This window comes from Drosophila sechellia, chromosome 3R (genome assembly GCF_004382195.2).
Source record: "Drosophila sechellia strain sech25 chromosome 3R, ASM438219v1, whole genome shotgun sequence".
Taxonomy (NCBI): domain Eukaryota; kingdom Metazoa; phylum Arthropoda; class Insecta; order Diptera; family Drosophilidae; genus Drosophila; species Drosophila sechellia.
Genome location: NC_045952.1, coordinates 24,098,044 through 24,125,646, shown reverse-complemented (window position 1 = coordinate 24,125,646; position 27,603 = coordinate 24,098,044). Strand labels below are relative to the sequence as shown.

The following is a 27,603-nucleotide window of genomic DNA, read 5'->3' as shown; positions in this document are numbered from 1 at the left end:
AAAGTGTGAAGTTCTGCATATTAATAAGCCGAAAAATGAAAATGGTCAAAATAAGCGTGGTAAATGCCTGGGTTTCGTTCAGTACAAATCAGTTCTGCATTTCAGTTCGTCGAGGAAAGATCAGATTTTGAAAATATGGGAAACGTTGGACATTTGGCAGTCGTTTTGCAGGCAGGTGACTATCTTCATCTTCATGAACTGTTGGAGCATCAGTAATGTACACGGTCAGAAAATACCAGAAATTTTGTTGTCAATTGATCAAAAACTAATGGATTTGTCACTCTTGAGAAAGTTTATGCATAAAAAAATCTTTTTTAAAACTCAATTAAACAGTGCTGTGAAAATGTGGAAAATCATCAAAAACACCTTTTTAAATATCAATGATTTCTGGTTTTTCTTTGTGTGCCTTACTCATTTGCGGATTGGTCTAGTTGCACAGTTTCGAGACTAATGCACTTTCATTTCGTTGACACCAGTTTGTTTGTGGCTCGCTGCAGCAAAGCTGAAAGCGTCTGATTACAGGCCTGGTTCTGAGGACTATAATGTCGCTGCAGACAACAATCAATTGCAGCAGGAGGAGAAGGTGATGACTATGGCGATGGCGATGACTCTGGCGAAGACGAATCCGAGCCCGAGACCCGCAGTGCAAGTAAAAGTGACAAATGAAGTGGAAAGTGCCCTCAGAATGGGAACAATGATGATGCGGATGAGAAATCGGGGCGGTGAGCGGTGGCAGACGAACTACTTTGACACACAAATGCCACTGCTGTCGTCTGGCCTAATGAGTCCCGGCCAGCTGCCAATATTGGATGAGCAGCATGGGCGGCAGGAGCAGTTGGAGAGGCATTACTTGGCCCACGGGCCCAGTTCGGTTGAACAGCAATTACTCCGCCTGCAGCCGGACTACAAATTGCTGTACAGCGCCGAGCACCACACCTACTTCCACCTGCACACCCTGGTCCAGAAGGACAATGCCAACCGCCAGACAGGACCATCGAAATCCGAGAAGGCATCGCCACATCGCCGGCTATTCCAGCAGGTGGTGGGCAACACGCTAACCGCCGCCTTCGGCCTGAACGTGATGAACAAGGGGGACCAGGAACAGGACCAGCAGTTCACCAGCGAACCGGTTAATCTCTACGATGCCGCCTCGTTGCGACGGTCTCGCTTCAGTCCTTTCAATCCCACCAGGTGAGTGCAGCCGGATGAAAGCTACCCGACCATTATGTGCGAGTTTTGAGAGCCATTTCGATAGCCAATTTCGGTTTTAAAAGCCCTACGGCCAATGGAAGCTTGGTTTACGTATTAGGCTTGCACTCAAGAATTATATGATTGAGATATTTGATTTAAAATTCTAACTAATATCTTATACTTTTCAGAATCCTCATTCACGGCTGGTTGGGCAATGAAAATGCCAACATGTACAACGAGCTATTGCCAGCTTACTTTGATCTGAGAAATGGCAACTACAACATCTTCACCGTGGACTGGGGACGTGGAGCCATAGCGGACTATATAACGGCCAGCTATAGGGTCAAGCCGGTGGGTCAGGTTTTGGCCAAATTCGTGGACTTCCTGCATCAGGAGGCGGGAATGCGTTTCGAGGATCTCCAGCTCGTCGGATTCAGCATGGGCGCACATGTGGCGGGACTGGCAGGCAAATATTTGCAGACCGGTCGCCTTCGGATGATCCGAGCTTTGGATCCGGCTCTACCCTTCTTCCGGTATGCCAAGCCAAAGGAGCGCCTGACCGCCGAGGATGCCGACTATGTGGAGGTGCTGCACACCAGTGTGGGCAGCTATGGATTTGATCGACCCGTGGGTCATGCGGATTTCTATGCCAACTGGGGCAGCCAGCAACCAGGTTGCTTTTGGCATGAATGCAGCCATTGGAGGGCATTTATGCTGTTCGCCGAGAGTCTGGCAAGGGATCAGGCAACGGGCTTCTTATCCCAGGGCTGTCCAGCTGCTGAATGGCAGCAGTTGACCCGATTCCATCGCTGCCCAAAGGACACCGGAGTTATGCAGACCATGGGCGGGGATTTGGCCAACGTGTCGGCGGAGTTCTTGGCCCAAAGACAGGGTGTCTATTATTTCGAAACAAACGACCAGCCACCCTATGTTTTAGCACAAAACGCCAGCTCGAAAAGGGCGGCACACATACAAATAAATAGCGAAATGGCTGAGAGAACGTAATGAGCAAAATGCAAGTGCAGTTCGCGTTTTTATTTATAATTAGTAAGTGCATGTGTACTATACACACTCACGTGTGTGTATTTGTGCTGTCCCATTTCTAAAAGCCGGCTGGCAAAATTAAAAAATGCTGCCATGTGTAAAATGCTTTTCATGCCAGTCGCAGGCAGTAAAAATAGCAAAAAAAAAGGGAGTAAAATTTATGAAAACATCCATGCAGGAAATAGAAGGAAGAACACAAAACCGAGTGTAGTTCAGTCTGGAAAATCAACTAGAAATATGTGCGCACAAAAAAAAAAATACGAACCGAAAAATCTTGTCTGCCAGACAGCTTGGAAAATTAAAAATTGCATTCCCTAAAACGTGTTTTGTAACTACCGCATATAATAAAATTTAACGAAAATATGGCAAATGTTGCGTTTTTTCACTGATGACGCTGTATGTAAGTTAAGTTAGAAGTGATAAATAAAAAAGCCTCATAGAAAAGTTGCCCAACAACCCCAAGCCAAAGACACTAGAATAATTATTCTAGTGTCTTTGCCCCAGCCGAGTAAAAATGGAAAAACAAAGAAAAACTTCTCGTGAGTTCCCCATTAATGTTTCAGCCTTCATGCTGGCATTATAAATTCAAAAACCTGGCTTAGCTGGCAAGTCAAGGCTTAAATGGCCAAGGTAACACGCTCCAAACATAAATATATAGCACACTTAGGGGCATTGAGACCTTAGTTCTGGCCAAATTGTCGCACGGCTGCCGCTAATGTGATTTTTACGCATCATTTGAGTGAGCAGCAGTCCATTGGCCAAAGGGCACAAAAACGTAGAAAACTTGGCAGCTGCCGATGGATGCCATAGAAAATTACGAGAACAAATATTGGCAAAAGCAAGACAAATATGGCACACAACATTCCCTTGGGTTGATAAAACGAATGCGAACCGCAAGAGTATTTATTTTTAACATTTTTGTAATATGTTAAGTGTATTTGAATTTATTTTTCAGGAAATTGCATGTAAAATGTGCTCGCTGAAACTTCACTGACTTTCCTCGACTGAGAAAAGGCTATGAAAATATTTAAATAAATTGTATAAAGCTGGCACAACTTCACAAATTGAAATGTATGTGAAAACTTTGATGCATTTTCCAGGAGATTTCTTTCTTAACCGCATTTTTCCGTTAAAAAAGAAGTAAACATATTTTCAAACGATTTAACTGTACTAATTCTTTACTTTCTTACCACAAAATAGTTTCTAAATAATTCATTTCAATTTAGATAGCACGGATTACTTTTAACTTAGTTGAGTATCTTTGCACTGAATTTAATATTTTCCCTTCCACTGGCTGCCCAAACCGAATTAGCAATCATTCGTTTAAACTTTATCTCTTTGGCAGCAGCACTAATAATTAAATTAGCTCGAGAGTAGCCAAGATATTCACTTTGAGACTGGAGAATTCAACTTTTTTCCTTGGTTAACTGCTCTGATTATTTCCTTTAGGGCAGACAAAGGAATCGAGTGCAAAAGGAATCGAACAAAACCCGTTGACTGTTGCCAGTTGTGCACTGCAAAGCAAACTGAAAATGTTCTCAGCCAAATGGAAAAACTACAAAAAAAAGACGGCAAAAAAGATGGCTAATTTGTGTCGCGTCTTCCAGCGAAGGGTTGTGAATCGGGGGGCGAAGTGGTTGCATCGTGGGTGATTGGAGGTGGGGTGCTAGAGCAGGCGGAGGTTACTCTGGGAAGCCTATGAAATGTGGCCCGCACTTGAGCCAAAGAGTTGACGCACAAACTGCAGCAACACTGAGCTGAAAACCCGAACGGAAAACTGAGCTGAGCGCTCAGACAATGCATTCCTAATTCCAGAGGGTGGGAAAAGGGAAGGGATTTGGGGTTGGGAGCCACGCCCACCAGTGCACAGAAAATAAAACTATAGATATAAAAACTTATTGAATATATAGTATGAATACAAGTAATGTGTGATGATTATCACACACATGCTTTACCATTTCATTTATTTTACAAATTACTTAAGAAATTTTTATTTAAAATTTTAAAATGTTTTCCGTGTAGTAAAAGTTTTATGCTTGTTCCTTTTTTGGACTGCCAGCACATCAAACCGAACTGAGTGCAGGTCCCCAAGAAGCAGTCATAAAGTGTCGCGTTCCGTGTTTCCGTTCCGATTACCTCCCACTTACCACCACCCACTTTCCCACCTGCCAGCTGGAGCTCACCCCTTAACCCGCCTTGGCTTCCGGCGCACGCACCCAAACGGACGGATAAGTTTGCCAGCTGTTTGTCTCCGGCAGAAAGCGCATACTACTTTGCCCACAAGCAGCAATGCTCTCAGTAATAAGCAGGCGGATTAGCCGGGCTATTCATCTGCTCATCTCAGGGGGTGGGGGGTAGAGCCAGGAGCTCTCGCGTCCTGGGAATCTGTCGTGTATTGGCAGCTTAGTACACAAAGCCACCGCCGGAACACTTGGGAAATCTCAAGTGTAGGCCTCTAATATGTCTGAGCCCAGTAATGCCCGCCATCCTCCAACTAAACTATTTAAATCACTTATTCTGCTTTTCATTAGGCGTTCTCTTTAAGTAAAGTTTAAAAGTTTAAATACTCACAACCTCGTATGCATAGCTCTTCTTTAAGTTATTAAATTGTGAACCATTTTTGCTATTGTTTTAACCCCAAGAGTTAACCTAGCAAAAACCAGCATTTGCTTTGTAACTCGCATCTGAAAAACTGCAAGTGAAACTAGGGAGAAACGTCCGGCTGAATGGGGCGCCACCAATGTTTGACAAGATTGTGGTAAAAAAAAAGTGGAAAACCCCGCATCCATGTGGGTGTGAAAAGATGCCCGACAACAGCAACAGCAGGTGGCCTTGAGTGGTGGAAAGGTGGGTGGGTGGAGCTCCGTTGTCAACACACACAGTTGGTGGTCCACTCGGCTAGGTGACCAACGGAACGTTTATTTAAATGAAAGGTCAGTCGGTAGGATACAGTTGCCTAAACCGTTTTGGCGAACGGAACAAAAGGTTGATTAAGGGCAAAATGAAGAACACAATGGTAGGTGGAATAGGATTAGTTGCTGGAAAGGATTTCAATGGATGTGGAAATAGCTGAGCGCACTGAACTCAATGGCTTCAGATATGGCCAGCAGATGACAAAATACGTAGAAATGGTGTAAGCCAGCTAATGAAAATAGCTGCACTTATAAACTGGGTCAAAAAAAGGGGCTCACATCATAAATCTAAAAACCAAACTGAAAACAAGCTCAAACCACTTGGCGCCCAAATTGGGCTAACTATCAAATCAAAGTAGCTGGTAACAATTACATCACTTTGCAGACAATGCCGAGGGCAACAAGGACATTTGGATTTTCGTGGGGCCAGGACGCTGCACTTATATCCAAAACTCACTCAAGCAATTAGCTCAAAAGGTGAGGTTGAGGTCGATAGGTGGGGTGGGTTTTGGGTGTTTGTGACTCACAACGCGGCGTCGTCAACTGAAGCCCTACGAAAAAGTTTCAGTTTTTGCGCAAACAAATTGGATTATTCGATTACGTGTTTGTATAAGCGCAGTGGAATAACGTTCACGGGGGTTGTTGGGGGAAGCCAAAGGGGCTGAGGTGCGGAAAACCAGGTGAGTTGCAGGTGGAAGGGGGCTGGGCACAAGGTGGGCTGAGGTTGGATTGTAAAGCGGCCAAGGGAACAAGTTTTTAAGGGCACCTTTGGGGTTCGGTTTCTTTTTTGCACGTAGGGGTTGCAGCTCTCTTGTTTGATATTGATTTATTTGGCATTTGTTTGCCAATTGGCAAATGTTTGCCAGTCTATAGAGAGCAGAAATGTAATCTATTATGGATGGACTTCATCTTTGCTGGCTGGAAAATCGAAATTTGTAATTGGATTTATTATGGCAAAAACTTTTGCGATCGATTTTTTAAGGGCAATACTAATTATTTCGATAAGTGCTGCAAGATTATTTTAATAATACATTTTATTCTGGAAAAATATCAGTTCTAACTCTTAGAACAATAGCAGATATCGCTTTTTCCATATGACTTTAAGCTACTGTATTGTTGCCCCACAAAGGGTGCCTAAAAATAAAGTCCAACCAACTGAGCGGCGCCCAAATATAGTGAACAGTTGGCAAACACCTCGTGCTGTCAGCAACTGAAATTTATTGTTACAAACTGGCTTAATTGCTGGCCAACTGGTGGAAGGGGCTTTTAAAATTCTGCCCAACTCTTTTCTAAGCTTTTATTGAACGTGGAACCTGGGTGAATTGAGTGTGTGTTTGTGTGTGTGTGGGATGTCTGGGCACTTTGATTGCTTGCTTTTAAAATGAATTTTATATAGTGGCTTTGGCCAGGTGTTTGACATTTGTGCAATATGTGGAGGACGGTGCTCTTATTTATTTTGCTTTTAATTTCTATTTCGCCATTGAGCGGCCCGCAGCTGTCAGTATGCCTGTCAGATGGTGCGTATGAGTGATTTTTAATTTAAATTTAAATCAAACAAAAGGCAAAAGGCGAAAGGCAGCACGCAAGTAGCACACATCCTTGCTCTAATGAAACTCAAGGCAGCCCGCAGCTAAGAAGAACTCCAGAATCAACAAACTAGTGGCAAAATGGCGCAAAATGGGCGTCCGAGCAAAGTGTGAAGCACAAAAGTTTGGGCCACTGGGTGGCTGAGGAACAACATGTGCGAGTTATGTGCAATCGATAAGCTCGAGCGGAGCGTATTTTGCTGACGGCTGACAATTAACCCCTTACGTGCCAATTGGTAGCTAAATAAATTAACCCACACACACACAAACACAGGCGCATCGTTGCCAACAACAAAGTCAGCAAAAATCTTGGCATTTTAATTGGCCCTGCCGACGCCTTGAAGTTGGCCATAAAAAAGTTTACCAACAGTCAACTTCATAGGCTTTAACGGAAACATAATCTTAATGCAAAGTGCCTTGAAAGTTGGGTAAACTTGAACAGTTCTGAAAAAGTAAGGTAATTAAATTGGGCGCATTGTTTACATTTTCCAGAGCACCCTTCTCATGCTTTTCCCGGTAATGAAAATTAATCAAGCATACGCCATGTGTGACATGGGTGAAGGGTTTTGAATGGTCAAAAGTAAGGAAACTTTTAAAATAGCACAATTTAAATATTTAAGGTTATTGAAGAAAATATGTTAGTACTATTACTCACAGTATTAAAAACGAATGTAAAAATATACAAGAGGATTGCCTACCAAACGAAAACTTTTGATATCCCAATAAAAGTATATAAATCGCTGCAGAAAAACCCACACAAAAGTCGCAAAAGTTACTTTACTTGCCATTAAGCTTGACAGTCAATTCAGGACACTCTTACACTCACATATGCCAGACGTGCTCGGCTCTTTTCCTTTTGTGTTAAGCACAGATCCACTGGATTTTCCGCCCATCGCCTGACACAATACGGATTGAACGATTCTACATTATAATTCATTGAGCGAGCAACGCGATTTTTGGCATTCCTCAACTGAGCTACAATTCCCCGGAAAGTTGAGTAAAGTGATGTAAAAATGGAGGGAATGGCGGGAACCCCCATCACTTTTAACAATGACATTCGTTGACCCCACAATGCCCCCCCCCCTCCATTTCCACCTGCCCCCCTCTGAGAGCAAACATTGTGGAAAATGTGCATATGCCAGAGGGCTGCTGTGAGTTTTCCCGAGCTCCACAAACTTTCCCCACCGCAATTTTTGTCGTTTGTTGGCATTTTACTTCCCCAGTCTCACTCACTGGCTTTCTCTGTCACTTTTTTATTTACTCTGATTTTTATACATGAGTTTGTATTTCATTTCGTGTCATACGCATACTACTACGGTAACGAACAAAGCACTTGGGGAAAAAATTAAGCAATTTAAAGCGGCAACGCTTTTCTTTATTGCTTGCAAAAAACATATGCGCGAAGTAAGCAAATAAACCCATCGATTTACACTAATTGTTTGATTGTTTTCACCATGAAATGGTAGTTTAATTGCTGGCACTTTAATCGTTGAAATATTTTAAATACTTGATGCCTTTTTTTGGCTTTCTTTCAGCTGATAAAATTGAGCGAGTTGGAAAAAAGTGTAGTAAGACTAGAAAAACTAACTTCTCAGCTGATAATTTAAGTAGAATTCATTAAAGCCACACATTTAAACATTAGAATAGTAATGGCCACTCGAATTTTAAACAAACTTCAATGCTTCCACTTTCCCCGGGGGAGTTTGGCTAAACTTTTGTTTCGGTTTGTTTTGTATGCCAATTATAAAGGACGCCCGAGCTGCCAAAGGCGAGAGTCAAGTTAAAGCGGGGATTGGGATTTTTGGAAGCCACTCGGCGAAAGTTTGATTAAATTTGTATTTGAATTTTTGCTCGTAAAGGTTTGCTTTTAAAGTTTGCCCACAGCCCACATAATGAATCGATAATGAATTTAATCCGTGTGGGTGAAAGGATACATTATGGCAGTGAGTCAATCACAATGCAAGGATAATTTGATCAGGGCTTAAAGCCGCTGTGGCGGACCCTTTTCTTTCTACTATTATTAAATTATATATGGGCATAATTAAGCGTAAGTCCCACGGCTTACCCGGCATATAGAGAAGTGGCGTTCATCTCCGATACTGACCTGCAAAAGACAAAGAGCAGAGTGGAAAAGAAAACGTGATTATAGTACGGTCAATTATAAGTTTTTAGTTCATCGAGGGTCTAGTACGGGTAAAAGCTAAAGATAATGACGAAAAAACAGCAACACGAGCAACAACTTCAACTACGTTTAACTAGGAAATTAATTTGTCTGTTTATTTATTTATTTATTTTTTCTCTTTGCGAGTGAAAGCGAATCCTGCAACAACAGCTTACGGGCTAAAGTCAATTTTTGCCGTAAATTGCATTTCCCTTCGAGGGTTAGACGATATCCCCGGGCCAAAGAGACAGAAGTGAGTGGAAAATCTGCACAGCTGATAGGTAAAGCGCAACAAAAGTGCGAAGCAAAAAGGACGAGTATAAAATGTAAAAGCGGAAGTTTAAGTTCTTCGTCCTTTTCAGCGACGGATAAAAGTTGATCAACATCAAGGGTCAGACGGCTGCCTGGCTGGTGTCCATCAAAAAACTCCGAGCGAAAGCTGCATAAAACCATATGAAATGCCAAGTTGAAGTGGTAGTTTTCACGGAAATATATCAATCAGTCAAGTCAACAAAGTCGAATAATAAACATTACTTTGCTGAAATATTTATCAAGAGAAACTTTACCGAACTAGCAAATGAATAATCACAACTTTCAATTGTGCCACTGGGTATGATAAGTACTTGGTAATTAGATAAATTAATTAGTCATACTCTAATTACTCGAATAAGATATCAAACTTTATACTTAAAGCTTTTCTCATCGCCCAGATTTCCAGGGCTAAGAGGTCACTAGTTTATGCTCCTATAAGGCTGTGAAATTGTGTTTGAGATAATCTCTGCACTCTGCTGTCCCTTTCCTTTTCTGCAAATCAATATCACACTTTGACACAAGTTTCATTAGAGAACATATTGATCCTTGGAAAGCAGAAGTTATCCTTCGGCCCGACAAGATGAACAAGAAGCTGAGGGGGCCAAGTGACGAGATGCACGTGCCAAAAGTCTCAAGTTTAGCTGTTGCTGTGGCTACTCACAAAAAATTCGCCCAAGGCGCTTGCAGGAAAAAAGGGCGGGCGGAAAATGGGCGAGGTGGTATGTGGAAAATTGAGGAAAAGCCGAGTGGGATGGGCAAAAAGATGACGACAGCTTGGGCTTGTCATGGTAAACGCGATGCGGGCGTTTGCTTGGCCTTTGGCAAAGTTTCTTATTGCATGCATGTGGTGCTGAAAAAACGGGAAAATGGTGAAAACTGGGTGGTGGCGAGAAATAGTGTTGCATATTTATGTGTGCACCGACCAACGGACTGTTTGAAGGCTTTTGTAATTAAAAAAAGCAAAATCTTTACCCCAACCAAGCACCTGGCCGTCTACAGTGGACATACAATAAGCTGAACTGCAAGCTGTCAATATTTTTATCAAAATTGAATCATTTTATTATAGCTAGAGCCTAAATCATTATCAATGATTTAAACTAACTAAAAATATTTATTTTATATGCATTTCAGTTTCTTGAATTCATACTCAAGACTTAGCTGGACTCTACTGTAAATCTTTTGCCTTTTATGTGGATGAGTTTCCATTTTGCAGTGGCGCTGGAAGGGGGCGGAGGGCGTGGGCTGAAGGATGGAAGAGTCGCAACGCTTAAGGATACTTGTGCAAGATTTATGATGTGTTAGTTTTTTTCGAGTGGAGTTCCTCGCCCAACATGCATATGCATATGCTCAAGCATGCAATTTCTGTTTTCCACTGTTTCACCCTCGGTTTTTTTGCCCCCACTACTCTCATGCTTTTCTCGCATTTGGCAAATGGCGCTCAATTTTTTAATGAGCGCGCCGGAAATGTGGAAAATGTCTGCGTGCCTGTGTGGGTAAGTATGCGAGTGTGTGTGTGTTCGGTTGTAAGCGTACGGGTGTCACTTTGATTTATGAACATCGGCCTGGCATCCGACAGATTTTGTCATTTTCAGCTGTCGCTCTTTGTGGTGGAAAGTGCGCTTTTAGCCGGGCGCAAAAGAAAATTATTTTTAATGGTCACATGAAGGCGTGAAGTGTCCTCCAACTCGTCCTGCCATTTTGGATATTGATACGTAAGCCCTTCGCCGCAGCACTTAAACTGTATTTACGCACATGCGTCCATTAATCAAACAATTTATCAAAACATGTCATTTGACGGCGCTCCGAGGAGTGTAATAATGTGCGAATACTCCTACTATTATCGCTCAACCGACTTATCGCTCAAGGAACCGACTTGTGGGCTCAGATTGCTGCCATCGTGTTGGGGCTGTCAATCATGATGACGACAAGGATCGTTTGTTGTCCTACTCCCCAAAGCCAATTATCGGTAGTCAGGGAAAAATATGTAATCAAATACATTGCAAAAAAGAAGTGCTTTCAATTCAAATATTATTATTCTAAAGTATGAATATATCCTTAAAGACTCTCAGACATTTTTGCACATATAAGCAGCTGCACAACCGATAGGGCTATAGCTCAACAGGACGGGGCAACCAGGATTCACGCAAGTCGGAAGGAGGTTAATAACAAGGCGTTTGCACACGCAGGATGGGAAATGTGGAGGGATCTTTAGTGGGGCCACTCTTGTGTGCTCTCGCTTACAGCAGGATTATGCAAAGTTTGTGATAATGTTTGAACAAAAAGAGCACGCAAACAAGTCGAACGAAGGACAAGTCGCATAAAAGGATATGGCAGTGTAAGCAGGCATTTAACCTCTCACGAGTAGAGCCATCCATCAAAAGATTGGCTTTCACTCTATTGATAGTGCGGCAAATATTTAAAGTGCACGTAAGTGTGTCAATTAGCTTAAGGGGCAATGGATCAAATGACTCACTAGCCTCACTGTTTGCTGTATTAACTTGGAATATATCAAATATGGCAGAGCATTTATTACTTCAATGAAGATTTTTAAATTACATTTAAAACCGTAAAAGATACACTTTATTTATCTTTAATTAGATATGCTAAGCTGTGTTTTTTCACCCACGCATTTTTATGACATCTTCAGAGCTGAGAACTTTTCGCTTTTAACCTAAACTTTGGCTTCATTTTCCTAAGAGTATTTGTGGAATGTTGCCAGTCTCTTCTCATTTCCCGCTTTCCTGGCTGCTTTTCAGTAAACCTTTTCCCGTCAGCTCCGCCGGATGATGCTTCGCATTTTCCTATTTTCCATCTCTCAGCATCCGTTTTGCATAGTGGTGGAAATTTAAAGCGCACTTCTTGGGTCTGCTCAAGAGTTTTCCTACATTTTGGCAATTCTTGTATCGCATTTGGCATGGCTGAGTGGGTGTGCGTGCTCCTTACTTAGCATGTGTGTCAAAGCCATGCAAAAAAATGAGTAAAAAGTTGCGATGGCATACTTTTGGGATCGCACTCAGACACACTCCTTTTAAATCAGGATTCATTCGTTTTTACGGTCTCGCAGGTTTCTTTTTTTTAGCTCCCTACTTCTTGTGCCAGCACGCCTGCTTCACATAATTGAATTTTTATGACCCGGGCGACAAGCCGAGGAACAAAGAGGTAAGAAAACGCAGGAAAAAAAAATACGAACAATAAACCGAACAGCCATAAAATAACCATAAATCCAAATTTTTGAAAGCGCCTAGGCCGCGTAGCACAATGTTTTTTTATTAGCTGCCATAGTCGAAGTTCGGTGTGTTCGAGGCTCAAAGTTATCCATGTGTCTTACTGCTTACTGCGACCAAACATGCGACATTTTCGATCCGCCATTGGAGCACAAATTGCAACTGCAATTGCAATTCGAGATTTCGATAGTTGCACACAGGAAGAAATGCCAGTATATCATGGATGAATATTTTATATTACTAAAAAATTTAAATCGTATATAAAGGCTGTAAACAAATATATACCTTTTGAAGAACCTACTCAATGCAAGTATTACACAATTTTTCCTGTTTTTCTTGCGATTTTCGCTTGCTCTTTTTTTTCAGAGCCAGAACTTTAACAGTCTAGCCCGAAAAAGCCATTTCCGGGCAATAAGAGAGCGGCGCGTTGCAATTTCCATTGCACAGCATACAGTGCAATGAACCGGAGACCCGGAGACAACAGTACGGCCAACTTTTTGAACATGGCGTGATTTGCGCCTAAAAGTATGCACCAAACTGCAAGAACAAAGCGGTCCGATAAGCAGGAAGACCAGACAGTCGGAGAGGATCGGAGGTGAAATGCTGGAAGGATAATGGGCAGGGGACGCAGATGGTAAGAGGAGCAGGTCCAGACAACGAGACAGATGCCCAACTGACAGCCGTTGGGAAAAAGGCTTTGTTTTGTCCAAAAATGCCCAACGAAATGTCTGGTTTATGTTTCAGATTGTTGCACTTCATTGTGCAGGAACAGCATTATGAATAGGCAAATGCAAAAAAAACATAACTACAAGATTTTTAATCATTATAAGTTTTAAGAATTGTTATATTGTAACTTAAACTGCACGTGCTAGCAAGCCTAGCAAAGTATCCTTTTATCTATTCCTTTAATTGCTCACAGTTTCTGCTTTTTCACAGCATCCTTCGTAATTTATGCTGCATCCCAACGCTGAGTTTCCGGTTTTAGTAAAAAATGTATTTTCATTTCTCTCAAAGTGGGAAAAATTTATCACGTTGAGTTTTTTGTAGCCTTTTGTTGCTTAATGTTCAAGTGACGACTATCTCTTTCCCGCCAGCTTCCTGTCCCTTTTCCTCCCTGCGGAACATTTGCCAGTGTGTGCGTGTGCGAATATGTATGTGCATATTTGTCTGTTTTGTGCAGCTTGTCAAATATTTATCTGACCTTTTTTTTGGCTTCTCTAACACCAAGCGAGAGGGCAAAGAGAATGTCGAATTTTCCAAATTTTCATACTAACAAAACATGTAAATTCGCTTTTTTTAACGCGAATATATAATATATATATCTAGTGGGCATGGCCTAAAATAAAAATGTTTTTAATTGTTATCAAAGAGTATTCTTAATTCGCCGGACACTAGAACTTCCCCAACCCTGTTGCTATTTTGCCACTTTTGGTATGTTCACGCTATATATTCCGTTTTGATGCGTTTTTTTAATTAGCTGCAATTAAAAATTTAAGTGGCCTTCTCAGACCCGCGAAAAAGCGCATGGTCAAGGAGCTTTAAGTGAGAGTCAAAGCCATGATAGACACATCTGCTGGCGTTTCAGTGAAATTTTATAACCTAATTAACTTGGAGGGTCGCCCGTGGTGAGCTTGTAACTTCTTCAATTTGGACAAAGAAATTTCCATTTCACCGGCGAACTGGAATGGGAACTTGAAACTTTGGAAAGTTGTTCTCATTCGGACTCAGCTTCTCGCTGGACTCGGCTAATTGCACTTTCGAGTTTCCAATTATAGTAGGTTAAATATTTATTTAAAGCCAAATTGTGGAGTAAGCTGCAAATGTGAAACGTGGCCGGAGCGCCGCCCACAGAAAATGGAATAACGTGACTGGCTATTTGTGTAACCTGGCCAAGGATTGCGGTAGCTATACTCTCTACCATCGTCTATAGTGTTAAACAATGATGCGGGCGGATCGGGTGGTTTCTGGGGTCTGTATGCCTGGAACAAAAGTTTAATTGAATTTTCTTAACCTGGTCAACTGGGCTGACTGACGTCAAATGGTATATATATATGTATCTATGGCTTTGAGTTATATGGAGCTAAAATGGGGTTATACAAAAGACTGTTATCGCAACTTTAATTTAGGGTAGTTACAGCTCAAAATATTACGTGACAAATAAATAATTTTTCATCCGTGAAGTTGAAGATGGCATTTTATGAAGTTTGCTGTTACAAAAGGATGCAAAAGTCAGTTAATATGGAAAGCACCAATCCGCTGCTCTTTTGCGGCATTAATGAAGATAAGTATAATCACATTAAGCGCAATCCTGCACATCACGTCCTCGATGTTAACGTTAAGTTAATTGAACCCATATTAGCTGCCCAGCCTATGCATAAAATTGCCCACAGCAAATGCAAATGGCAGCCTGCTTATAGCGTTTCCGTCAAATTACGCCGCCAATATGATATGGTTATAGTTATCGTTTATCGTGCGTGTGCGCCTCTGGGTCATCGAATCTATCCGGCATGTCCTTAATCTCCATTCTGACCCACCCCGCCTATCATCCGCCACCCAATACCGCCCACTTGCCACGTTGCCTGCATATTAAACGCTTGACTTGTGGATGCGCGTATCCGTATCTCGTATGTATGTATCTGGAGCTATGCATTTGTATCTGGCTGCGTGTTTTCTCGGTCCGTTTTTGCATCGCAAAATTTATTCATACCTTCCGCTTTCTGACTTATTATCATTGACTTGCCATGGTTTCATGACTGTGTGTGGGCGTGCTTGACGTATCTGCAAGATTCTCGTATAGCTTTGGCTATAGATTGTGGATTTTGGTGTTCATATATTGTATGTAAACATTTCATATACATTTTTTTTGAAATCTTGTTCAAATCAAGGATTTTTGCGGAATTTTTTCGCATTCATCCGACGTCACGTTGCCATTGATTTATCGATTGAAAAACGCATTAAATGCTTAAATCATGAAATTTGCTCATTCGTTATTGCGGAGCAGATTTATTTTGCAACTTGGGTCTGTTTGTCCACTTTCGAATAGATAAACGCATTTAAATTGCAAGGAAGTGCAAACTTTGCCACCGCTGCTAGTAGTTCATGGCTGCTGCCTCGAAAATTTATGTTGACAACGTGCTGCGCCACCACGTCACCACTGCACCACGGCATTACCCCGCCCACCCAAATACTGCCCCATTTTCCCTCTATTTTCCACGACACCCAGCTGTGAAAACCGAATGAATTGACCAAGCCAAACCAGAAAGTGCCGTGCGCTTATTAATGGGTCATGTGTGCAGGGCAAAAGTTTTTCTTAGTCCCTTTAGACACTAGAAAATTAGTTCCATTATAAATAATATCATATATAAAATTTAGTTTTATATTTTCAAACTCGAAAGTGGCTAGGAAAAATGTAAGTCAACCGTTATTATTTCATATACAAGCATTTTTCGATAGCAACAACATTTTAAATTTGCTTTAGCAACTTAAAAACATCTCTTACGATTTTGGAGGATTGTTGTGTATTATATAATCTTTAAAAAAGGTTTATATGCAACTAAATTTTTTGAGTGTTCGTAGAGCTGCTTCGGGTGGAATCATAGGGCATGGAGCACCATAAAGTGGAAAGGGACGAGCATCCTATCTTTCCCAACTTGGTCCGAAGAGCTTGCACTGAAAGTTTCACTGGTCTGTTGTAGAAAGTTTTTTTTGTTTTAGTGGGTAGGGATCCCTTTGCACTCTCAGCCTCTTTCACATTCGCTCGCTATCCATTCTTCTGGTCGTAGTTCATTTTTGGTAATTTCCCGCCTTTGGCTAAAGCAAATTATGAGCTTCATTTGCATATTCGCATATCCAACAAAGGGCCGAAATTGAAAACGCGATTTGCACGAATTTACAATCCCAATTTACATAAGCCCTACCCGCGCTCCCTTTGCAAAAGGTGTTGCCGAATGCGTAAATCATCAGAGTAAATACACACACACACACAAACACATACGAATCAAGGACAATTGTACAACGGTGCGTATTGTTGATTTGAATTCGAAATTCCATCGGCGAGTGGATCAAAAATGGAAAATGCCGATGTAATTCTAATGAAGACAGCCGTTGATGTTCCCGTCGATTCGCTGCAAACAATAAATTCTGTTTGCCATCGAAGGAGAGGAAATTAAGCCAATATTGCGTATACGCAATGTAGGAAATTAAGTGGTTTGGCGAAGTTGAGTTTCTGCGGTACGGGTGTTTAAACAAGGACCAATCTCAGCTGTACAATAAGTGTACTTTATTTAGAGTTTTCATGGAATTTTCCGCGCAAGTGATAAAGTCAACAGAGTGGTAAATTCAGCCTCCGTCATAGTAATTCAATTCCGCGAAATCACCAATCCCGCGCAACTTGACCCAAAACGTAGTCAAGTGCAAACGGGCAATGCTACAGCGAAGATTTAAGCCAACTGAAAAAAAAAACCGCTCGGTCCCTGACGTAATTAAACCTTAGGTCCCGGCGGAAGTTGCTAAACAAAAAGAGGAGGATCTGACAAAAAATTTAGGATGCGTCGCTCTACCGTAACAATACACATCCTGTTGCAGGATGGCAGCAGCTCCTCGCTGCTTGTTCGACTGGGAAATTAAAAGTACCACAGCAACACACAGTAACAGAGCTCAAAAACAAGCCGAAAAAAAAATTGGGAAGTGAATCAGGTGAAAGGGCGACAATAATTGGAACAGTAGAACGAAGCCCTTCAAATGTTTTCGCATCTGTGCAATATCGTAGCAATGTGAGCTGCAAAATGGCAGCAGCAACAACGCAGCAGCAACAACGCGGCAGCAACAACGATTGCAGCTGCTGCCGTGCCACAATAACCGACTCGCGATGGCGACAGCCGCAGAGCAATTTTAATTGATTGTGGTCTTGAATGGCGAAAGTGTGCTCCCAATCGAGCGGCTAAATTAAACGTCGAATTTGTGGTGTAAATAGCAGAAAATTTTGTTCGAAAGCCACCACCTACTTTGAATCCTAAAGCGTGCTTAAATTTCCTTTGATTTTAGTTTTAATAATATTTATTAATGCTGATTCGAATTGATTTATTGAATTATTTTTTAAACATTGCTAGAGAGCAAGTAAAACAACAATTTAGACGATGGCAGTTACAAAAAGCCGTGTCCAATTTCCATTTAATTAAACCCGTAGTTTATGTATCATACTTTTTCGCGCTGTGGTTGCATTCGCAGCCAAAAAGGACACGAATGCCCGCTGCCAGCTTCAATTTCTAAACATAAATTTCAGTGCAATTAATTTCCCGCAGCAGTTCTCATTGTTGTTTTTGCGTGTATCACGCCATTCTATTTTTCCTTCTTTTTGTGTGTTGAACAACTTTTTCCAGTGATGAAATTTTTAGCACCTTGCTTCACGATTTTCCGGCTTGTTTCGTATATCGCATTGCATATCGCGTATCGTTTGTCAGTTTTGGAATGTGGCAAATGTGCTGGACTCACGCATTACGCCAACATTTTTGAAATCCCTATGCCACGCCCCCGCCTGCACAATTTTCCGGCGATTGTTATCGCAAGTCGTTTGTTAAAATTGCACCCGCACTACGCTAAAACACAATGGCTGAAATAATGCTTGCACAATTACATAGACAGGCGGCTTAGTTTTCCCCGCTGTCGTTTTTCCATTTAATTTTTTTTTGCTGCCCGCTGCGCTATTATAAATAACAAACTAGAAAATTGTTTATAATTACACATTAGCAGATAAAATATTGCATGTTGACGATGTTGGCAGCCATTTGCAATGAGCATGTATGTGTGTGTGACCAATTTGTTGGCCCGACTTTCGAAACATGGTTCTGGCTTTTTTTCTGGCCGCCGGTAATTGTTTCAGTTCCTAGTCCACTCAATTTCTTTTTTATGATGTGTTATATGGCGCTAAAGTGTTGTCATTATCGTCGATTACGAATGCGATTATATATGGTAATAATCGCTTTGCTTTGCGCCCAGGAGGCGAAAACGATTACGACAAATTGCAGGCCTGAGGATTCAAAGAGTTTATCCTTGCATTGAAATGTTCACTTATGATTGAGAAATATGTGCAGTTAAGTTATGGCAATTAAATATTTCACAAACGGCAGATGATTCACTGCTGGGAAATGTTAAATACCTGCATGAATGATTTTCATGTGCAAATAACTAAAATGAGTACACTGTAAGTTTAAAGATGGAATGCACATCTATTTTTATGATTCGGCATTTATTGAATGCAATATTTAAGCAGAAAATTTTCTCTGCTTATTTGCTGGCACATTGGAGACATTAAACATTCCCTTTCTACCCATTTAATGTTTAGCAAATTGTGTAGCAAATTTATCCAAAATACAAACACGTCCATGTGTGTGGGGGCAATAAAATTATAACAAACATGGACAACAAAACAATATAATTGCAGACCAGAGCACAGCGGGCCCATTCAGGATGCCTCGGTTGGCGAAAGCAGCCAAATGCAACAGGATTATCCTTGGCATCAAACTCTCTCGACCCCCAAAAACACCACAGGCCATTGTTTTCACCATAAATATGTTTCCGTAATATGTTTCTAATTGTGCCGTTCGACAAGAAACATGAGCTACCAGAGATTGTAGAATAAGACGTCCTTAATAACATTTCATCACAATTATTTACTGTATAATATTTAACTGGTTAATGTACAAAATTATAATTACACATTTCTAGGGCTAAGTGTACAGCACATTTTACTAGTACTAAACAAACTAAAGTTTCTACGAGCTGACAGAAAGATAGATAATTTTATGAAATTATAACAACTTTAGCAGTATGCCATGTATACAATAAAAGCCAATTTAACAGATAATCACATGAACCAACTATAATATTTGCTAATTATAACGATTACAATTTGTTATTATTTTTAGCCAATTAAATAGTTGTGGGTATTTAGCACATTTTTGTTTTTATTTTTGGAAGAGCACACACACACCGAATGCAACAACAAACACAATTGAATTAGGCTTTGGGGTTTCATTGGGATTGTCGTTATAATATGGGCAATTGCTGGGTATGGGTGGTTCGATCAGCTGGTTAGAGCTTACCTTGTGGCTGCTGTCAGGCAGGCAAACGCTTTAATGGGTGTCTGAAACCTGCAATGTAAAAGAAAACCGGAAAAGAAAAGAAGAAAAGTTCGCCACTGGTAAGCAAATGTTTCAAATCGATCTCGCTTAAGCTGCTCTCACATTATTTGGTAATTTTTTGTTTTTTTTTTTCCTGGTTGGTTATTGAACACTAGTTATGGGTTTAGAGTTTGTTTGCTTTTCTGTTACTACGGATGGTTGCATCAAAACTAGGTATGTATATGGGAGTATAAACGAGTTGAAAACAGTAGTTGTAGTAATAGTAGTAGTTTGTTTTTTGATGGCCGACCACGTGTCAATTAAAATGCATGGGTCGTTATTTGGTGGTTTAATCAAGAGGGATGTGGGTCTGGTGTTTGTAAAATATTTACAAAATGCACAAAACGCTTTAATTGCCAGTCAGAGAAGCACGCAGATATTTATTTACATGGGTTTTCGCAAATACTTCTGCGACCTGTCAAGTGGATCATCATTGAATTTGATTCGATTAGGAGCTCATCGGGTTTCTGATTGCATACTTAAAATACGCATTCAATGTCCACTGTGACAGGTTGAGAAAAATATAAACAAATGCAACCTGAAAAGTGGTTTTCTACGTCTCCAACAAAAACTACGTTTCAAACTATAGGTAATTTACCGATGTCTATGATGTTCAATGCAATATTATTTCGTTTTTATAAATGCGAAATTATTTTACTATCTTATTACACATACCAAAACCATTTAATCGGGAAAGTTATGTACAGAACAACTGGGGACCATGTTAAAATGCATAAATGGAATAAAATACATACAATTAAATGCGCACGAAATTAATAAACCAATGTAAGCCACACTAACAACAAGGACAATGGGTGTTGAGGGGAATAGAGAGGTTTACACAGAAAATTCTGATGATGTCAACCAACTCGACTCGGATTTACGCAAAATTACCAACTTTGCTCGCATTATTTTTAATTATTAACGGTATGTTTTGGTTGGTTATTTACGCTGCGACAGGAAAAATAATACATAAAATAAACAGCACACGACATAAATTACACAGCACTACGACACACCGGAAGATAAACAATAAATTCAAATACCATACATTAACCAAAAATCATTTGTACACACATATGAATTGTTTATTATTTATTTGAAACTACGCTTTGCATGTTTGGGGGAAAAAGTTTGGGAGCCGCGGGCGTTTGTGTAGTTTTTGGAAAAATCTAATTTGTATAATTGGAGCTGAGTCCTCTTAATCAATATATAAAATGGCATTATTTATTCATATAGTTCAACTCTATTTTGTTACTTTTACATATTAGCCCTTAAGCATTTTTACTGCTTATAAAGTCGTTTGTCTGAGTTTGTTTCTTGGAACCCTAGGGATTTTATTTGGTAACAGCACCGTTCCGACATTTCAAACTTTAAATTGAAATAAAGTATCCTTTAGCCGCTTTACTTCCCAACGGGCTCTTCCTCCTTCAACTTTCACTTGTGTATGTATGTGTGTGTGCTGGCGTTTCTGTTTTCCGCCCACGAATCTAGGCCAAAATGCAAGTTTTGCTCCTCTAGATGTGACACCAAAATGTCAACAAGTCGACGAGGCGTGGAGGCTCGACTGAAAAGGCTAATGAGAGAACGCATCAGGCGGAATGGCCCGAGGGACGTACTCATTTGTAATTAAGAGCAGAGGCTTCCCTCACCCACATATACTATATAATATGTTGGATGGAAAAATATCCAGCGCTAAAATATATAGCGGGAAATGCAGATTTTTAGCCACTCCTAATTAAGCTACTTTCGCCTGGCCATTCTAATTAAATACAATTCGGAGGCAAAGTTAAATGAATATTTGATAAGCCGCCAGAAGGCGGGATATTATGTACACTGGCACATAAAAGTCTATAGCCAGTGTTCGCTTGCCCCCAAATGGGGCATATTCAAAACAGACAGCGACAATCGGGCGGAAAGAATCTTTGGCAAATTGTCAAAACAACAGGAACGACAAGGAAAACATTTTTAATTTCCTGCTATAAATTGTATGCAAATGGAATAGATTTTCCACTGATAAAAACTTGCACACAAAATGCCACAAAATGCTGTTTTTCAATTTGGATTTTCAGATATGTTAATATCGTTTTTGTAGGTGTGGTTGGATGGGGCTGATCGGGTTAAAATGGATGTTAAAACTATAAAATACGAACACAAAAATGTAGTAGTGAATCGATTACAAGTGGGTAATGTGAAGAGAATTTGGTGGGTTAAGCTTAGAGCAGTATATGCTAGTACATATGGATAGTATATAATTACGCAATTGGTGGATCTACATGGGTTAAGGCTTACACGCACACACAGACACTACGATGGCATCTATGACTATCCCTTAATCACGACGTTTTCGAGCTATTTGCCAGACGTCTAGCTTTGTTGCTTACCTGAAAGAAGCAAATTAAGTTAAATTAGTTAAAAAATAGAATGTTTAATGCTTAAATTAACTTAAAAGTCATATTCAAAACGCCTTTCTAGCCATATTTATTAACCTTTACGTTAGCACTGCTAAATCTAAGATATGCACTACCTTTTTTGCATATACCAACACTCTCTCAACATTTGCATATCCTGAAGCACTTGCCCCACCCCGCAAATTGGCATTAAAAATGTACACGCAATCCTTTTAATCGATTTAAGCGTGAAGGAAGGGCAGGCAAAGTACTGCAAACCGGAGGCTCTGGGTTACCAGGTGCTTTATAAAACGTTAGCTAAACGTTTTTGTCGGTTTGTGCATCAAATATGCATATGCAAGTAGCTGTTTGTTGAGGGGCTTCCCCGAGATGTCGTGGTTAATTTCCCGGAGTTGCAACATTTTACTGTGGCAGGTGAACAAGTGCCTTAATTGCCATGATAAATTTACTCAAAACTTGTTACATTTACACGATTTATTACTTTTAGTTAACTACTTAACCTAATAATAAGAAACTGTTTTAAGAATTGGATTATCATTGTACGATATATTTATGTCACACAGTAAAACTCTTTCCTCTACGTTTTCATATATTAATATCATCCAATTAACAATGGCAGTTACCGCAATCTATTCAAGCCGTTTGGCATGCAGATTAAAACAAAAAGTTATCCACTTTTTTTGACCAACTTTTTTATGACACAAATCGGATTTAGTAGATTTTTGCGCACCGCATATGCGAGTTTGGGTATCCAGCGTCTCACTCACTTTCGTTTTGGCCCGTCGCTGAATTTGACAACTTTGGCTGGCCATATAAAAGCCGTTGCAAATGTCGGTCTATTACAATTTTTCGTTTTCAATTTTTGTGGTAAGGCTGGCAGAGCTTAACTCATAAATCTGACACTCGGACAGGGAAAGAGCATGGCCCAAACCGATCTATAAAATTCATCGATATATGACGAATTGTTACTGGCATGGGTTCCGCCCTCTCTTCACCCACTGCATTTTAATGACATTTTTTATGTTTATTCTTCGTTGAACTACACCTCCTCACTTTGGGGTTAAAATTCGAGGCCCAGCTCCACTGGAGGCTGGAAAAAAATTTGCATTTTAAATAATTCGCAGCCATCGGTCATATACAGTTTATAAATTATATAGTGTGTGTTTTTTTCCACTCTCGAAACGGAAACACATTTATAATTGCGCATAAAACCAAAGCCGTTTACAGAGCTTTTGGGCGTGGATGGGTGTTTCGCTTTTCCGCCTGACTTTAATGTTTTAATGATTCACTCACATCGAGCCCCGATATGATACGTAATTTCCTGCTCGATTTTAACGCCAACTGAGGGACCGACTCGCGTCGACTGACTGTCCATTTTAATGGTGACATTTAATATGCGTTAATTATGCCATTTATGGCCCGTTTCGTTTGGCTTTCGAAGGCATATGCGCTAAATGATTTGTCGTTAAAAGGCCTCATACATTTTTTATCACACGGCTACCTGAAGTTACACCCAAATCAAACAAAATTGTCTTCGACTGCTATTCATTCTTTTGCACTTTAGCTCAAAACATTTGAATAAACTTCGCTTGAGGAAGATATTATGAAGTAAAAGTTTTTAGATTGGCAGGGGGAATCCCTTTTCCACCAGGGCTTATGCAAATTACTTGGGGCTTGTGACGTGTGTATCTCTTATTCAACTATGTCGTAAAATAAGCCAAGCTCATAAAGATGCGAAATGTTGTGTCAATGGATCAAAGTGCTGTAATAACTTACCCCTTAAAATCAAGTAAAAGTTTGAACTCTGATTAAGGATCTATAAAGTCCTTCTCTTATCCTACACAAATTACAGCAGCAACAGTGGCAGATAATCGAAGTCATGGTAGAAATTGAACATATCAGACACACACAGAACATAAGACGACCCCTTGCACAAATAGGTATGGTATAGTCCACTTTTCGGGCAAAGCTTTCACGCTGTCGAAGCTCAGCAAATTTTTATCCAATGCTGAGATCTTACAAATACGAAAATAGTTTCATTTTCCCCAAGCACACACACAAATATTTTTATATATACGTATTTCGGAGGATAAGGGAACTGTGGGTCAGACGAAACTTGGTTTTGGGGCAAAAAAAAAAAAAACCAAAACGGAAACGGAGGGTGTTTGCCTGTGTGTATGTATCCGAATATCTGTGTATCTGGGTACCCGTGTATCTGTGTGTGGGGGCAGATATGCGAGGCGTTACGAATTGCCGCTGTGCTTTTCTGTTGTCGGTGCTCCCATTGCCATTATATTTGCGGCAGGAGAATAACTGAAACGGCAGTCCCAAGCACAAAAGTTGGCAACAACCGCAGGGGAAGTGCCGAGAACCAAATGTGAACCATAAGTAAAATAAAGCAAAAATCCAGCGGAATTTGTAGTATACTTTGTAGGATTTATATACATATTTTAAATTCACAGGAAGCTAATCGATTAAGTTAAAATAAGTCTAGTGACTAGAGCACTGTTATCAATTTCTGAAGAATAAATATTTTAATATTCTAAAAATAATGGAATGTTTACACTATTCTCTCCTTTCCATTTATGTCTGTTGGGTAACCCATCAAAAGAAGGTTACATACATAAGTATGTGTGTTTTTGTCTCAACTTTTAGGACTCAACTTTAGACTTAACTACAAGGCATTTCTATATGCCACAAAATTCCTATCAAATGACAAACAGAGAACAGGCGCAAACTGTTCAGTGCCCGAAAACACCGAAAAACGAAAACGAAAAGGTTTCTTCACACACATGGAAAGCGGGCCGCATTTTGCTACACTGTAAATATAATATTTTATTGTGTAATAAATACAACAACAAAAACGACGCAAGAAACACACAAAAATACTAAGTAAAATGGAGCGCTACATTGCCTTGGCCAAAAACGGATTCATAACATGAAATTGCTTTTCATGATGTGGTGAACACACAAAGAAAATCCGCAGCACATGAGTGCCAAAGGGGGGTTGTGTCTATGTTAATGGTTATATTTTTACTGCATCTACATTTCATAGCTATTACATTTCCTTTCCCTCTCGAAAAAAAAGAAATTGGGTTTGCATCATTCCAACGCGTCATATTACAACAGAGGTCACGAGTTTCTGCAAATGTGGATATGCGTGTTTCTATAAACAAAATATATTGCAAGTTGTTAGATGCAGCCAACTTTGCTTATTAAATTTCTTTATTACAAAGTTTAGATTTGTTTTCAAATTGAAAAGCAGAACTTGTAAGACATGCAATCTGGTACTTGTACCGGAAAAATTCAATTAAATGGAAATGCAGCAAGGCATTATTTCTGCAAAAATATTGAAAATACGGGTTATGATGTACTGAAATTTTTTGAAAGTAGTTTTTCTAGTAACTATACCAAACAAACATAAAATAAATACATCTAAACAAATATTTTTGTTTTGCAATGCCCTTGACTGCTGCTGTCACATTCGTTTTGATCTGTAAACAAAACATGTGGGAAAATACATTTTCTATTTGCATATATTTTCCACAAGCATCGTCTAAATACTGGCAAATCTAAACTAAACAGGAAAGCCAAATAAATCGCAATATCCCAATGATAGATTTCTTAAACAGGATTTTATGAAAAACAGAAATACGAGCTGAATTACAAAACAAAATGGAAAAATCTTCAACAATTTGTAACTTCCAAAGCAAAAAAAAAATATAAAAAATATGACTACAAGTAAGTGCAGATTGTTCAAATTTTCTTGGCTCTTGTCGAACGACTTTCATTTTCGTGGTAATCTGTCGCTGCTTTATAGGAATTACAGTGTTTATTTGTTTCGCATCAAGTTGACTGCACTGTGTCATGCGTTACGGTTGCTTTCATTATTGAGCAAGACAACGGGGCGAATGAGTAACGGCGATAAACACTGTTGCCTCGCTTAACTATGGGCAAACACTTTGCCCACTTAATTGACTATTTGCGGTGGTTTATGGCATCGCGCTCTCGCTTTAAACACTTTTAATTAATATTGTTACACACAACTGCACACCGATGCAGGGTGCTGTATGAAAAGTTTAATTGAAATTTAATTACACGTCGCATGTGTGAGGGAAATTGTATAGCATCTGCCACGACGAAACCCTCTTCTTGCTTCTTGGGCCCCCAATACCCGATTCCCATTGGGCGAAGGCGTCCATCCAGAGCATCGCCCATCGAACATAAGCCAATTGAGCGTAAACAACAAATTGTTGATTTGTTTTGTTTGCCCCTTTCCGATTTGATTCGACTCAACTCGACTCGACTCTCGATTCAATTCGATCCGATGCGATACGGATTGTGTTGGTTTTTGGCCGTTGCCACTTGAAATTTTATGCCATTATTTGGCTTTGCCGCACGATTGATTGATTGATTTATATGAATGAAACAGACTCGCCGAGTGAAGACTAGATTGCCCTTTGATTGCCTTACTTTGCCATGGGCTTCGAATGCAAATTATAGATGCTGCGATAACTTTAGTCCATAAATATTAAATATATATTGTTTTCACCCATTTAAACTCGAGCTCTTTTCCACGCACCTTTGTGACCTTCTTGTGTGCAAACATTTTTATGTTAATACGCTTAGGTGAACAACACTCGCATCGCATCGCATCGCCTCACTGAACTCAACTTCCAACTTCAGCCAGTCTGCACACAAAATCGAGAGATGAGTCGAGGTGTGCGGAGTTGAACAAAAGGCTTCGCATTTAAACTTGTGATTTATGGAGCATACTACCCTTGGGGCAAGCGAATGATCTCATATATCCATCGCAAACATTATGCGACCTATCATCTATGAAGTTCATTTCGAAATGTGTGTCTAATTCACATTTTGCATTTCGCAGAACTCAGATGAACAACAACATGATTTAATAGGTCTTTGTTTCTGAGAAACGCAATTGGTTGCAATTTTATGTCTGATGAGACACATCAAATGTGATTCATTTCGAGTAAATTATTAATTTGCCACCTATAATGGAAATTAATTCTTTAAGTGCAACATTTAGAATTCCGTACTGATGATCTAAAACAGTAGCTTCAAATTACCCATGCTAATTGAATTTACTATTTAATGCGTACGAGATGGGTAATTTGTTTAATTTACTTATCTTACGCATTAACTTGCAGAAATGTGCCCCAAAATATCTCAGTCCTTCTGGCTAGAATACAGCATTAATTATCATGCATTATTTGTCTTCTGCTTGCAATCATTTTTCACTCCCCATCTCATTTGGGACTTCTTTTCTTTTCCTTGTTTTTTTTTTTTTGAGGAAAGGAGAGTCGTGTAATTATGTGCCACTAAAGATGGCAACGAAGCAAATGGGGCCAGGCACATAAAGAATGAAATGGAATATAAGGAAGCCACAGAGTTAAAGGCAGTGACATACGAAAAAAAAGGAATATATAAAGAATCTGGGGGAAATGCGACCAGAAGATGGAGCTCGCAAAGGAACTGGCTGTGGCCGAATCACCTTGAACTCGAAAAATGAACTTATCGAGACTGCTCTCGGTCGTGCTACCCCCCCCCCCCCCCAAAAAGG

General features: G+C 40.2%; 2 protein-coding genes across 6 annotated transcripts in view; one reads left to right on the top strand and one right to left on the bottom strand.

Annotated features, from left to right (window-relative positions):
• Positions 1 to 27,603, bottom strand: part of LOC6616936 (poly(U)-binding-splicing factor PUF60-B) — a 92,237-nt gene that overhangs the window by 23,477 nt on the left and 41,157 nt on the right. For 2 of the 5 annotated variants that reach the window (XM_002041230.2, XM_032721412.1), the window contains exons 3-4: positions 19,531 to 19,578; positions 8,799 to 8,837 (exon numbers count right to left, since the gene is read on the bottom strand). The exons of 1 other annotated variant lie outside the window; for it this stretch is intronic. In XM_002041230.2, coding sequence (XP_002041266.1) covers positions 8,799 to 8,837; positions 19,531 to 19,578 — 87 coding nt within the window. The remainder of the gene's footprint in view (positions 1 to 8,798; positions 8,838 to 19,530; positions 19,579 to 27,603) is intronic. 2 more of the 5 variants (XM_032721413.1, XM_032721414.1) reach the window with 2 other exon arrangements.
• LOC6616937 (vitellogenin-3) lies at positions 115 to 2,596 on the top strand. The gene is made up of 3 exons (XM_002041231.2): positions 115 to 175; positions 477 to 1,191; positions 1,380 to 2,596. The coding sequence occupies exons 1-3, from the start codon at positions 136 to 138 to the stop codon at positions 2,194 to 2,196; spliced, it is 1,572 nt and encodes a 523-aa protein (XP_002041267.2). The 5' UTR covers positions 115 to 135; the 3' UTR covers positions 2,197 to 2,596.